General features: G+C 39.8%; 1 protein-coding gene across 5 annotated transcripts in view; it reads left to right on the plus strand.

Moving 5' to 3' along the window:
• FAXDC2 (fatty acid hydroxylase domain containing 2) overlaps positions 1-15455 on the plus strand; it is a 60594-nt gene that overhangs the window by 24895 nt on the left and 20244 nt on the right. For 2 of the 5 annotated variants that reach the window (XM_042454881.1, XM_042454885.1), the window contains exons 2-5: positions 8219-8346; positions 9854-10010; positions 11851-11987; positions 12703-12744. In XM_042454881.1, coding sequence (XP_042310815.1) covers positions 12733-12744 — 12 coding nt within the window. In that variant the 5' untranslated portion in view covers positions 8219-8346; positions 9854-10010; positions 11851-11987; positions 12703-12732. Of the gene's footprint in view, positions 1-3132; positions 3445-5831; positions 6548-8218; positions 8347-9853; positions 10011-11850; positions 11988-12702; positions 12745-15455 lie in introns of those variants that run through there. The other 3 variants (XM_042454884.1, XM_042454883.1, XM_042454882.1) reach the window with 3 other exon arrangements.

The following is a 15455-nucleotide window of genomic DNA, read 5'->3' on the forward strand; positions in this document are numbered from 1 at the left end:
ACTGGAAAACAAGGACAATACCCGACATAGTAGAATGGAAATTAAAGGTTCATGAGATGAAAATAATGGATAAATTGACAATGTATGCTGCAGGAAAAACAGAGCAAGAGTATGAGAAAAAATGGGGAATGGTTGGGAAAATGTGGTATTAGTTGAGAAATAAGAATAACAGATATTAAGTAATATCAGATAATTATTGTAAGGGAAATAATTTAAAAATAATGTTGACAGGGCAGGACTATAAAGGTGAGAAATTATACACGATTCTAGTTGAATTTTACTTCGTTTCTATATTGATACAAGAAGTTATAGTATTAAAGAGAAATCATAAGGGAAATACAAAGACACACAAAAGTCCTTTGCTTTTAAGTTTTTGGGTTTTTTTACTATCTCCTTGGTAGACAAAGAGTTATTATGTTATATGGTCATACGGGGAAAAAAGTATATTCTGTAAAACTCAATAAATATTATTAATACGGAATAAATATTTATCTTGTTTAATCTTAAATTAAACATTAGGAACTGTCATTGGTAATTCAGATCATTTTGATTAAAACATCAAATACTAAAAGATTTTCAGTATTAATTAAAATAAACCTCAGATGTGTGATTAAAATGTTGATTTGGATGGGTGGGTGTGGGTGTGCACGCATACATACTCATGGGAGGATGTGAAGAAAGCGCAGAAATTGCATGTCACAGAATTCCATGCCTCTGGTCAGCAGTACTGTTTCTCAAATAATGTCTGACATGTACAAACAAAAATCCATCAGTGATACCTTTACTGGCCAACCAAAATGCACAATATACTTCTTGCAAGCTTTCAAAGCTCCATGGGCTTCTTCATCAGGCAAGATGTTACAAACCAAACAAGGGGGGGGGGACAATTGGCGATGTTAGTCAGAGGCCTACATGATGTTTCAGTACTTAGTAAAGATGTTGGGGAGGATATATTTTGCTGGCAGACTCCTCTTCCTTCTGGCCATGCAGCAATAGAGAGATTTTCTAAGTCCAGGAAATTGAAAGTCTTTTTGCATCTCAACAGGAGTCCTCTTTTGCAATCCAATATGGCTCCACTGAGGTCACAGGCCTCTTTGTAGGCAGAGAGAGAACAATGTAGGCAGAGAACAATTTTCCCAGTATTATCATTGTTTTCAAGGTGTTCTGTGGTCTCGTGATACATCTGAAGTATGGCAGTCTTTATTTAGACAGCCTGTCTCCTAGGGAGAGTTCAAGCTTTATTCATTCTCAGACTCATTTATGTCTCTTTTTGGAGGCCCACATTTCTCCTACAGCACCATATTTCAAATAAGCTGATTCTCTTCCTGTCAGGTTTCCTCACTGCCCAGCTTTCACAACCACACACAGAAACTGGAAATAATGTACGATGACATGGGGCATTTTAACTTTAGTCAAAACAGCTTGAGACTCCAACTCTGAGGTGGGATAGACTAAGTAGCTGATATTATCAAGCCTCTATGAAAACGAGATAGAAATTCCAAAACGTAATAAAAACAGTAATCAGAAATGTCTACTAGAGGTCTGGAAACAGACGATTATATTTCAATATCCAAAATTTTGATGGTGCCTGGCCCACTCTCCCTTTGTTGTATATTTCTGTTCTTCTGCCCCATCTGTTCCCCAATATGTGGGAATAAGTACTTTCATAGCTCCTTGCAGATATTTCTCTATATGCTACTTTCCCATTTATTACTACACTTCAATAGCTTTCATACTGCAATCATTTTATATTTAAATCAAATCATTAAAGATTTTATAGCTATCAGGCCAAATAGCAGAATTCTTAAAAATTTGTATATTTTTATACATAGTGCCAAATAGCCCAGATAATTGGTCTCTTGATCTCCAGTTTCACTTTCCTGCTGCTTTTTATAAAATCATCATTAGATGGTCTTCTAAACTGAGGTACAAAATAGTTGTGCCTCTAAAACTATGCCTAAATCCTATTGTTAGTCCCACCTGGAGTAGATTCTATGGGTCAAGGGTAAATTGGTAAGTCAACACTTATATAAATTACATTGATTCAGTGGGTTTACTCTAGTTGGGCCTAGCAATAGAATTCAGGTCATTAAAACAAACAAAAAAGCAAGCAAGTAAACACACCTTCATCCTTCACCTAAAGATAATTTCTTTATAATGCAAAAGTGGGATCCCTGTTGATATGCAAATGGATTAGGGGCCTGCCTGCAAAAGATACCCTTCCCATCATAACACCTTTACTTACTAAGGAGTGAAACAACATGCAGGCATCTGACTAATATCTCCAATTGTTTTTTTCCTCCTGTTTGGTTTTAACATCTTGCCTGATGAAGAAGCCCATCGAGTGTCGAAATCGTGCAACAAGTATATTGTGCATTTCAGTTGACCAATAAAGCTATCACTGATGGATTTTTGTTTGTATTTGTTAAATGGCCAACACAGCTACCCCTGAATGTGCAGTCACTATAGTGGAAGCACATGAGCAAGAACTTTCACCCTTTGCAGAACCTGCTACTTTAGGCCTCTGTCTGTCTCAGTGGTTACTGGAAATGGAGTCCTGTGTACCACATGTCTGTATGAAAATGGATCCCTGAAAATGAGGCACAGATTGCCAACATGAGTGACAAAGACAAAGGATACAACAGAGGACTTAAATGACCAAATTGGGCAAAAGGGGTGGCAAAAGGGGGTTCAAAAGATACTAATGAAACCCCTTTTACCTCTGGATGTTGTTGACCTATAGAGACAGAGAAGATGTTTTACACTGAGTCAGAGGCCATTGGTTCCTCTAGCCCATTGTTGTCAACTCTGACAGGCAGTGGGTCTTCAAGTGGGATTCTTTCCTTGCCTTTACTGTTCAATCTATTTAAAAAAACAGATGGGGAAGAAAAAGAGAGGGAGTAGCATTATATTTCAAAAACGAATTCAGATGTACAGTCCATCCTCGCCTTACGAGGGGGATCCGTTCCGGATCCCTCCGCGTAAGGCGAATTCCGCCTATGCTCAAGCCCCATTGGAAACAATGGGGCTTGTGCGCGGCGGCGCGGGTGCGCGGGGGCGCAACAGGCGCACACGCCCATTCAATTGATGCACCGCCCCTTCCGCCCCGTGCGCGCCCTGCGGCTTGAACGCGTATGCGGGCGCACTGTACATAAATCCACATGAGTGAACAAACTGGATTAGTGGCAAGCGTTAGGTAAAAATAAGTGGAGAAAGAAATAAAAACAAGACTGTGGTAGGGGTTTACTACAACCCACCAAACTAAGATGTGGTGATGGATGATGACCTTTTGAAACACATCTGAGAAATCTCCAAGAAGCATAAACTGGTAGTTATGGGGGACGTCATTTATCCTATACCTGTTGTGAGACGAGCTCTGCTAAGCATAAATTCTCCACCAAATTCCTGATGTGCCTTGAAGAGTTGGTCACTGGAATCAAAAAGGTTAGCATGGTAGGGAAGAGTGACCATATAATGCTAGGATTCAAGATTATAGGAAAGACCAAAGAAAAGTGTAAACCAAACGCAAACCCTGGATTTCAGGAAAGTTAATTTTATCAACCTCAGAGAAATTCTATCTAAACAGAATTCCATGGCTAGAGATGCTAAAGCATGGATGGGATTTTATGAAGAAGGAACTGCTAGAACCCAGCTAGAAGCATAACCATAAACAATTCCAAGGAAGAAGAAAAACAGGAAACATCTTGGGGGGGGGAAGTATGGCTCCATAGTAAACTTGAGGAGAAAATAGTGTGAGGGGAGGGCATAGACATCCTTCGGCCTGTGAGGGAATGAACAGGCAGGCCCAGCTCCACCAGGGCTAGCCTGAAGAAGAAAAGCCCTCCCTCCAGTCCATCTGCCTTGGTCCAGGCCTCAGAGGGAGAGAATAACCACTGGACCTCATCCCCTTTCCCACCACCATTCCCTTCTCCTTTTGTGTCGTGCCTTTTAGATTATAAGCCTGAGGGCAGGGAACTGTCCAATTAAAAATAATAAATGTAAGCCACTCTGATAGCCATTAGGGCTGAAGGGTGGGGTATAAATACCATAAATAAATAAATAGAATGAAAAGGAAGAAGAATCACCCAGGAAGAATACAGAGGTGTAGTTCAAGCTTGCAGAGATAGTGTAAGATAACTAAAGCTCAAAGTGAGCTGAGTCTAGCTAGGCAAATAAGAAGGAACAAAAAGGTTTTTTCCCCAAATATGTTCAAAGCAAGAGAATGATGAAATGGTGGGGCTGCTGCTCAGCAAGGTTGGTAAAATGCTAACAGATCACAAAAGGCAGAACTACTGAAATCAAGGCCAGATTAACTGCATCTCAGAATACTGAATGGACTTGCTGACAAACACTTGCCATCAGTTTTGAAAAATCTTGGAGAACATCTGAGGTATCAGAAGATTGGAGATGAAGAAGATCCAGGAAATAACATGCCAATCAGCCTGACCTTGATAATAGGAAAAATACTAGAGTGGGTTATACAGGAGTCTATTTGCAAGTATCTTAGTGATAATACAGTGATTAGTAGGAGGCAGCATGGGTTTGTGAAGAAGAAATCTCGCCAAACTAGCTGACAGACAGGGACAGCTTCAGACAGTCTGTGAAAGTAATGCCATAATCGCTAACAGTCAACATGGGTTCCTCAAAAACAAGTCATGCCAAACTAAGTTTATCTCATTTTTGATAAAATGACCAGTTTGGTAGATTATGGGAATGTTGTGGATGTAGAATACCTTGATTTGAGTAAGGTGTTTGACAAGGTCCCCCATGTTATTCTTGCAAACAAGCTACTATAAGACAGGCTAGACAATGCTACTGTTAGGTGGAATTGTAATTGACCAACCAAACTCAAAAAGTGCTCACCAATGCCTGTTCGTCCTGGAGAGACATGACTAGTGGGGTGCCATAGGGTTCTGTCCTGGGCCCAGTGCCATGCAATACTTTTATCAGTGACTTAGATGAAGGAATAAAGGGCATGCTTATAATATTTGCAGATGATGCTAAATTAGGAGAAACAGCTAAAACGCCAGAGGACATGATCAACATTCAAAATGATCTCACTAAATTAGAAAACTGGGTCAAATGAGGATTTCAAGGGGGAGAAGTACAAGGTACTACACTTAGGTATATGTATTTTCCCTGGATAAAGATTAACCTTCCATTTTGAAGCCAAGCCCTCCCTCCAGTCCATCTGCCTTGGTCCAGGCCTTGGAGGTAGAGAGGAACTGCTGGACCTCTTACCCTTTCCCTCCACCCTCCCTTCTCCTTCTGTGTCATGTCTTTTTAGATTGTAAGCCCGAGGGCAGGGAACTGTCTAACTAAAAAGATTGCATATACAGCGCTGTGTAAATTTACAGCGCTTCATAAATAAAGGTTAATAATAATAATAATAAAGGGAGAAAAAATGATATGCACCATATTAGGATGAGGGACAACTGGCTTGACAACAGTACATGTGAAAGGAATCTATGAGTCCTAGTAGACCACAAACTGAACATGAGGCAACAGTGTGATGCAGCAGCCAAAACAACCAATGCAATTCTAGGCTGTATCAACAGAAGTATAAGGTCTAGACTGAAGGAAGTAACAGTGTCACTATTGTGCTTTACTACATTCAGTTCTGGGAACCACAATTCAAAACAGATGTTGACAAGCTGGAGTGTCCAGAGGAGGGTGACCAAAATGATGAAAGGTCTGGACACCATGTTCCATGAGGAGAGACTTAGGGAACAGGGGATGTTTAGCCTGGAGAAGAGGAGGTTAAGCGGTGACATGATAGCTATGCTTAAATATCTGAGGATGGAGTAAGCTTGGTTTCTACTGCTCCAGAGACTAGGATACAGAGCAGTGGATTCAAGCTACAGGAAAAGAGATTCTGCCTAACATTAGGAAGAACTTCATGATGTTAAGAGCTGTTGGACAATGGAATACATTGCCTCAGAGTATGGAGGAGTCGTCTTCATTGGTGGTTTTTAAACTGAGACTGGATGGCCATCTGTTGGGACTACTTTGATAATGTATTCCTACATGGCAGGGGTTTGGACTTGATGGCCCTTGAAGTCTCTTCCATCTCTATCATTCTATGATTCTAAGTCTATTTTAGCACTTTCTTTGACTGTCTTTAGTTATTGTTCCAGGTGTTTGTTATTTTCTGCTAGTAGCATGGTGTCATCAGCATATCTTAGGCTGTTTATGTTTCTTCCTCTGGTTTTTGCTCCTCTTTCTTCTGAGTTTAAGCCTGTTCTGTGTATGATATTTTCTGCATACAAGTTGAACAAATAAGGTGATAACATCCAGCCTTGTCTGACCCCATTGCCAATTCTCTGTATTTTGTTCTGACAGCAGCCTCTTTTCCTGAGTACAGATTCCACATCAGGACAATCAACTATGATGGCACTCCCATTCCTTTAAGAGCATTGCATAATTTTTCAAGATCTATGCAGTCAAAGGCTTTGCTTAAGGATTTTAAAACGTTTGCTTGCAGCTCACTAGGCAGATGTTCCAAAGCAGTCTCTGTCACACTAGCCTTCTATATTTTTATGGTCAGGTCAGTAATTTATTAGATGGTGGGAGTGCTGTAGATTAATTTATCTGAATTTCAGCAAGGCATTTGATAAGGTTCCCCTATGATAATCTCTTGAGCAAACTGAGTAAATATGGAATAGATGGAAACACCATCAGATCAATAATTGGTTGGGAAATCATGCTCAAAGAGTTGTAACAAATGGCTGTGCTTCAAACTGGAATGGACTCTCAAATGGAAAGCTGCAAGGTTCTGTCCTTGGCCAATGCATTTAAATATTTTTATTAATGATTTAGATGCTGGCGATGCAGGAATCCTTATAAAATTTGCAGATGACACAAAACGGGGAGGTGTGACTAATGCATTGGAAGATAGGAACAGAATTTAAAAGGACCTTGATAAACTTGAAATCTGGGCTGAAATTAATAAAATAAAATTCAAGAGAGACAAATGCAAAATTCTAAACTTAGAAACTACTAAAACCAAATGCTCAGGTATATGATGGAGAATACATAGTTTACCAGAACTACATGTGAAAAAGACCTTAGGAGTATTGTTGATCATAAGTTGAACATGAACCAGCTGTGAAATGCTGCAGCCCAAAAGACAAATACTATCTTAGCCTGCATTAATAGAAGGATAGTTTCCAAACTGAGGGAGTCCGTGCTGGTCAAGCCTCATCTGAAGTGCCATGTTTTTTTTCTTGGTGCCTGGCTATAAGATAAGTATAGATAGGTTGGAACAAGTTCAGAGAAAGACAATGAACATAATGAGAGGTATGGAGAACAAAACATATGAGGAGAGGTTGAAAGAGCTGGGCACATTAATTTTGGTGAAGAGAAGATTGTGGAATGACATAGTTGCACTCTTTAAACACCTTGAGGGCTTCCACAGAGAGGTGGGTGCAGGGTTGTTCTGTTCTGTCTCAGAATGTAGAACTAAGCGGCTAAACAGATGGCTGTAAAAGAGTTGCTGGTTTGTTTTGCTCCTAAGGCTCAGGATTTGAAGGGAGAATAAAATTAAATTGAACATTAGAAATAACTTCTTAACAGTGAGAATAGTTCAGCAATGGAATCAATTGCCTAGAGAGTTGGTGGGGTCTCTTTCTCTGGACATCTTCAAATAAGAAGCTGGACAGCTACCTTCTGGAAATGCTCTAGTTGGAGATCTTTACTTAGCAGGGGATTGGACCCATAGAGTCTATCAGGTTTCCTCCAACTCTATGATTCCATGATTCTACCTGCAGAGCATTGGTATTACATACTTAGTTATCTCCCATCCAAGTATTAAGTGGGCCACTCCCTGATTAGTTTCTAAGATGGGATCAGGTGAGTTCAGGGTGGTATGATGCGGTACCACCTCTGCCTTTCCTTCTTGCAATCTGCCACAGCAAAAGAAGGAATTTTGATTTGAAAGCTATTTTAGCAGCATCCCACATACTGGCTAAAAGGCTGGAAAACATAGCAGTGTGCCAAGGCAAGGAGAAAGGATAAGGCAGAAGACTTAATGTGGATCCTGACTGTTGTCTGATTGTTGTCAGAGTAGTAAGTAAAGAGGAAATAACTTTCCCTGATTATTGTACTAGGAAACGTTTTGTCTGATTTTTGTCCCTTTCCACCGTTTCATCCTCCCCCGCACCTTACCCTGTGATTGGGATAGTGATTCTGAACCAATAATGTGTTGTACCCCCTTCAGGCAGACTGTAAGACCGCAGTAAAATTAACAGAAGAAAATTGCTGAATAGCTTTTCCAGAATGAATTGTCAACAGATGTCTCTGTGATTTGGCACATGATGCAGATCCAACAGTACCATTGTTTTAAAGGTAAACTACAGGGTGTTTGTCATCAGTGCTACAAATCTGGGGTTATGGTAACTGAAAGGGATTACGAGTGTCTTAATGTGGTCCTCTTTACCCCTTGACATTGTGGACTTGTAGGAACAGAGGAAGGTGCCTTACACTGAGTATAGGAAATTATTACAACAGCATAGTTCACCAGCAAAATTCTGGCCATAGTGATAATTTCTGACCTATGATGTATGAGAGGGATAGAAACAATGCAGAAGCTCTCATAAAATCCCTGTTCAGACACAAGGATCTTTAAGCAAAACTGAAGCAATGTGGGTTGCGGCTTCTTCAGTGATGCCATTGAACCCTAAAAGTTCTAACAAGAAGTTCATTTGTTTTTTAAAATAATGATTGAGACATATGTTAACTGTAACAGAATTCTAGACCTAAAAATACAGAAAGTATTTTAAATGTGTTGTTGCCTCTTAGACCCTCTTGGTTTCAAATTCAACAAATTACCTAATTTGTGTTACAGCTAGTATGGTCAGGAGATCATAGATCATTGACCATACTTGAACAAATATGTACATACAGTCCCAGGTCCACCAGTGAAAGGAGGTTCAGGAGCATTGTATAACTGGATGGTTGAAAACTCCTATGGGAGGGGTACTTTTTATAAAACAGGGTGGGAGTTGGATATACAGTCAGTTATTTCAGATGCAGAATGGCATCTTATATGGTCATGTCCTCCTTATAAGTCTAAGTCATCTGCCCTATGGGAAAACATATTGAAAGTGGTATACAAATGGTACCTGACCCCTGTCCAGCTAGCACGAATGACAAGGAAGACATCTTTGTGCTGGAGGGGTTGTAGGACAAGAGGTACATACCTACACATGTGGTTGGAATGCCCAATTGTCCAACAATCCTGGACACAGATTGTTCAATTGAAGTCAGACATTACTAAGCAAAAGGTTCAACCCACCCCAGAATTGCTTCTCTTGTCAATATTTAAATTTGACTATAAATTTCTCCATCATAAAGAAATTATATCCTTTTCAGTTGCTATAGCTAGATTAATCATTGCCAGAAACTTGAAAACAGGTCCTCTGTCCATGGATCAATGGTGGACAAAGTTCTGGGAAGGATGGTTAATGGAGAAGCTTGAAGACAATGCCAGGAGAACCTCTGAGGCAAGGAACTGCAACCAGTTCAAGGAAAAGTGGTTACCTCTTATAGATTATGTTAACTCCAATTCTCATGCTCATGTTCCACCACAGCACCGCAGGAGATTTTGGTTTGGAGTTTTGAATGAGACCTCAGCTCTGTAAATCTGTATACAGTATTAGCTCATGTTTTTAAAGTAGAATGGTGATGTAATTGTGTTTTACCTTTCATAAACAATAAAATATTTTTAAAAAACTAATCTACATGTAAAATTTATTATTAATTGATGCAATATTTGCTGACACTAATTATGGCTTTTGCTACATCTTTATGCATGATGTTTGTGGAACAAGACTAATCTGCTGCTGCCTTATAGATCCACCCCTCCTGCCTTGTCAGCAACTGTAATAAACTTGCTGAAAGCAGTGACAACAACAGAAGAGAAGAAAGGCAGAAGCAGTGTTCTGAACTGCACTGTCTTGCCGGAGACACTGAGAAATCTCTACAGCTTCAGCCAAGCAAAAACTAGACAGGTAAAAAAAAAGTAAACAGGAAATTGAATGCAGAAAACAGAGCTGAGATACCTGCTTTTGTTGCTGACTTCTTGAATGTTAAGAATAAAAGAAACTGCCTGCTTGAAAGAGAACCTTGAAAGAAACATTTATCTTTTGTATTGAAACTGTGCTCACCATTAATTCTAAATAGTGGATGATATGACTGAGGTGCTACGCATGCATGTTTGCTTCATTGGAAACAAGCCATGATCTTGAGAATTTAGAGTAAACTATAGATAATTTTGCTGTGCATCTTTTTGAAATTTAGTAGTCTACACCCCTGCTCAGCAATTAATTTCATGGGGTTTAGTGGACCTTACTCACAGATGAAGGGAATTGCATGACTTTAGTGAAATTTACTTCTACGTAAACTTGCACAGAGCTTGGCTACATGTAACTGTCTTGAATATTTGCTTGGCTCCTGCTGTTTTTTCAGGATGAACACAGAACTTGAGGAATGAGATAGCACAGGTGCGATGAGCCTTATCCCCATGGCAGTTCCCTGTCAGTGGGATGTTGGAGCCAGGAAAACCTCAAGGCATTTTGACTAATAGGGAAGGTGATATCATCTGCTGCTTCTTGTTCCTGTTGAGCGTAGCCATGAGAAATACTTCTTGAACTAGTATGTTGACTCTGAAAAAGTGTTTATCCCTGAATGAAAACTGGAAAATTCCAAGCTGGTTTGCATGCCTGCATATATACATATATGTAATACAAAAATAGCTAAGAGTCTTATGGAACCTAACAAGCCCTATTTGACATAAGTCTTCATGGACTGCAGCCCATAAAGTCATATTGCATGTAGAATTTGTTAATTAGCATTTTTACTACAATAGACTAACATGGCTACCTACCCTGCTTTAGCAATATGGGGAGATCCCCATGTCTTTGGGCTCTCCTTAGGATGTGTCAGTTGGAGTTGTCTTGATGAGCACCTGCGATTTATAATTTACTTCTGCACCACTGTTCCCTATAAATTAGTTCTCAGAATTTCTAACTGTGGTAGACTCTAGGTTGCTGTTAGAAGAGAAGAGGGTATACCTTCCAAGGGGAAAAATAGTAGAAAACGAAAAGAGGTTGCCTGTAAGACTCCAAAGCTGCAAGAATCTGATATTGCTGTCCTGCTCTGTTATGAGTGTTAATCAGAGGAGAAAGGTTTCATTTAAGGCATTCACCACAAAGGTTCCTAGTCCTTCGGCTCAGATAAAGTAGGTGATATTAAAAAAAATAATCCCCTCCAAATTTGGCGGGAAGGAGGCCTAGGGGACTATGACCCTCCAAGGTCTTTTAAAAGCCGTCGGATCTCAGGCAATTGTTTACCCTTGTAGTAGGCTCAGGAGAACAACTGTTGAATTACATGGGATCTTCCTGTGACCAATTTGGATCAAGACCACTGTAAAACAAGAGGACAGTGTCAATTAGACCAAATCTACTTCTTTTTTGAGCAAAATGCTGGTGTGGTGGATGTCTTCTCAACACATTTATGTGGATCCATGCCAGTGTGGTTTCCAGCCTGGTTTTCAAATACGAAGTGTGTATGTCACCCCAGTGGATGATTTGCACTGTGAAATGGAGAGAAGAAGGGATGCTTGTTTGCTCTTCTTGAGTGCTTCATAGCTTTCAGTATCATCAACTAATGAATCATATTGCACTGTTTCCTTATAGCTGGACATGGAGACTTCTAAATGCAACTTTGTTTCCTGTTTCATTCAGGATTTTGTTGGTATATTGGGCCACTAGTTATTAGCTTTTTCAGTTTTATTTTACTTTCTGGATTATTTTAATTGTATTAAAATGATTGTTCGTGTTTCAAATCCAGATGGACAGGTTGAAAGGAAATCTGTGAAATTTCCCCTTACATAAATAATCCACAAGTATGAAGTAATTTTTACTGCTCTTTGAGGGATTAATGAAAGGACAACGTAAGACTGCTAAAGAAGAGAGTTAAATTACAAGGTACTTGCTAAATAAACACATTACTCTTCTTGAAGTAACAGTGTGGCTAATTTCTGAGAGATAACATGAACATAAACATTGGGCATAATAGTGCAATATAAGTAGATAGAGTCAGGATAGCATGCAAAGGGACCTGGAAAAATGAGATAAAAGATATTTTTATCAGAAAAACCATAGTGGCAGGACCAGGTTCTTATCTACCTAAGTTGCCCTTTATCAGAAACTTTCTCAAAGTAACAATCCCTGTCCCTTTTAAAAAAAATTCTTCAAGGTAATTGCAAGTGACAATCCCTGAAGTATGAGAAACACAGATTGATAGGGCAGAGAGCAACGTTTAGAAGGGGAAAACATTGTCACTTTGTTTGCTTTCAATGCCCTTGTAGAAAGTGGACAGCAGGTTGCAGATTTCATGATGTTGTGGATCTAGCAAATTTGCTAACAGCCACTTGAAATATCAGGTGAACTAAACTACATCCATAATCACTGTGCTGTGTCCTGAACATCTATTAAAAGTCCAAAAGCCATGTCTTCTAGACTAATCACCTCTGGGTTAAGGAAGCCTTGTTATCTTGTGGACTTCACACATCTGGTGAGGTGGACTCTATACTGGATCTTTGCCATAGAATGTGCCTCCAATTATATGTTGAAATTTTAAAATTTCACCTCCAGTTTCTGAGCCTTTCCTCCTTTGATGGTTTATTTCTTCTCTTTGCAGGTTTGTGAGAATAATCTGCTAGCTAAGAATATGGGCATAAAGGTAATATAACTCTCTTAAATAATTCTTGATGACATGACATTTATTTTTGCTTCCTGATAATGTCTGCTGCATTATTGTGTAACTAGAATGTGGATTTCAACATATATAGAGCTTATGCTGAGACAGATGACATGTGTTACCGAGGAGCCCAACTTTACTGCCTTCTAAGAATGTCTCCTACACATCTTGTCCCTAATATTATTAATCATCATCATCATCATCAATAATCAGGGCGGAGACACTGCAATTAGGGTTTATTGCCCTCTTAGATTACACCATTAAAAGTGGCCCTTGCTGGAATATAAAAATATAGGAATGCTGGAATATGCAAATTATTTTCTGTGTTAACCTAATGAAAAGCCAGTCTAATAAAACTACCTGAGGAGTTACAGAAAGCTACCTGGGGAGTTATAGCTCATATAACTAACCCAGAGCCCTGAGAAATGGGGGGGAAACCCTATAGCTGGTGTTTAAAACAGAGGTTGTTTAAGGGAGAAAACTTCCAGATTGAGTTTGTACGTGGAGTTCATGTCACTTCCAAGGTATAGGATCAGCAGAGCCCACTTAGTATTGCCTAAGGAGGCTACAGCAACAAAAGTTAGCACCCTAGATTTTGTTTTTCAATATTTCAACCAAGATGGGAAGCAAAGGTCCTCCCTGCCTAAAACTTCAGGGAAGCCCCTCATCAGACAACTCAAACCTATAACGTGAGGTGGGAATTGTGCACCTGTACCAGATGTTGGTGGACCACAAGTCCCAACACAGTTCCCATCCCTGCTATAAAGTTTATCACTTTCTAAGAGGCCTCTAGCAACACTGAGTTTATATGAAGTCCATTCAGTTGCAAATAGTTGAACTCTGATCTGGTTGTTCTTGTAACAACTGAATCTACCTCCAAGCTGGCATCCCTCCCCCCTTCCTGTCCTCTTCCTCCATATTCCTCCATCTTTTCCAGTTTACTTTATTCTTAGTGTTGCTGGAGGCCTATGGGAATGTTCTACTTTATGTTGTCCATGCAAATCTGTAGTTGGAAGCAGCCTTGACGCATTTAGGGCTCTCATTTTGAAGCATGTCTTATTATATTCTGCAATAATGAAAGGCTAAATGCTGTTAGTCACAAGCAATTACCTTATGTTTCATTGGGTCTACTCTAGGTGGGATTAAAGCTGCATTTAGCCCAAAATACTGAGACATTTTATCTAAGTTGTGTTTAGTTTCTAATTTTATTTATTTATTTATTTATTTATTTGGTACATGTGGCCAATCTTACATGCCCATGGTACTTTGGCTGGTATCCTGTTAGTGACTTACGTGTGCATAAGTGCAGCTAACACCTGCATAAGTCCTATTTTGAATAGAGTCTAGAGGGCTGTTCACTTCCTCTTGCACTCCATTCAAATACCTTCTGCCATTCAGTAGCTACCAAATCCTGGGAGAGATCCCTGCAGCTGATGGGGAAGCTGTTGATGCTCACTGGTGGGGAAGAGATGGAAGTGGGAGTAATTCAGATCATGAAGATATGGCTCTCCTAAGTTTCCAGGGGAAGGAAAAGGCAGGTGCACCTTGAGAGCACTTCCTCATTTTTTCCCCCAGCAACTTAGCTGAGAACTAGAAGAAGAACAAGGAGGGTGACATCTTAGCCTCCCTGCTAAGGGAGTTCCAAAGTTTGGGAGCAGCCACCAAGAAAGTCCTCCTCTCATAGAATCATAGAGTTGGAAGAGACCACAAGGGCCATCCAGTCCAACCCCCTGCTATGCAGGAAATCTAAATCAAAGACATCCCCAACAGAGCCATCCAGCCTCTGTTTAAAGACCTCTAATGAAGAAGACTCCACTACACTCCTAGTGAGTTTGTTCCACTGTTCTTACTCTTACTGTCAGGAAATTCCTCCTAATGTTCAGGTGGAATCTCTTTTCCTGTAGCTTGCAGCCATTGCTGCATGTCCTGTTCTCTGGAGCAGCAGAAAACAAGCTTGCTCCCTCCTCAATATGACATCCCTTCAAGTATTTAAACAGGGCTATCATATCACCTCTTAACCTTCTTTTCTCCAGGCTAAACATCCCCAACTCCCTAAGTCGTTCCTCATAGGACATGGTTTCCAGACCCTTCACCATTTTAGTCGCCCTCTGTTGGACATGCTCCAATTTCTCAACATCCTTTTTAAATTGTGGTGCCCAGAACTGGACACAGTATTCCAGATGGGGACTGACTAAAGCAGGATAGAATGGCACTATTACTTCCCTTGATCTAGACACTATACTTCTATTGATGCAGACTAAAATCACATTGGCCTTGTTAGTCAATGTTCAGTCCAGACCCTTGTGAGTGCTAATCCTATGTATAGCTGTAACCAGTAAGAATTGTGGCCTGCTTTATTCCAAACCATTTACGTAGCACACAAATAGAGATAGCTAAGATCCGAGCCATATAGGAATTGGGCTGCACATACCTTGTCAAATATATGCAGTCAAGCTAAATCAAGCTGTGGTTATTATCTTCTCTTCACTGCTATTGCAGTGGAATAGAAAAGAGGTCAGGCACTGAGTCAAATGTAATATGCACTTATATATTATATGCTGTTCAAGATTGCGGTACATATACCATTACATGTTTGTATTGTGCTTTCTTAGAGAGTTCAGTGTTGAAAACTAAATATTAATATAATAATAATAATAATAATAATAATAATAATAATAATAATAATAATAATA

Source organism: Sceloporus undulatus, chromosome 2 (assembly GCF_019175285.1).
Source record: "Sceloporus undulatus isolate JIND9_A2432 ecotype Alabama chromosome 2, SceUnd_v1.1, whole genome shotgun sequence".
NCBI lineage: Eukaryota > Metazoa > Chordata > Lepidosauria > Squamata > Phrynosomatidae > Sceloporus > Sceloporus undulatus.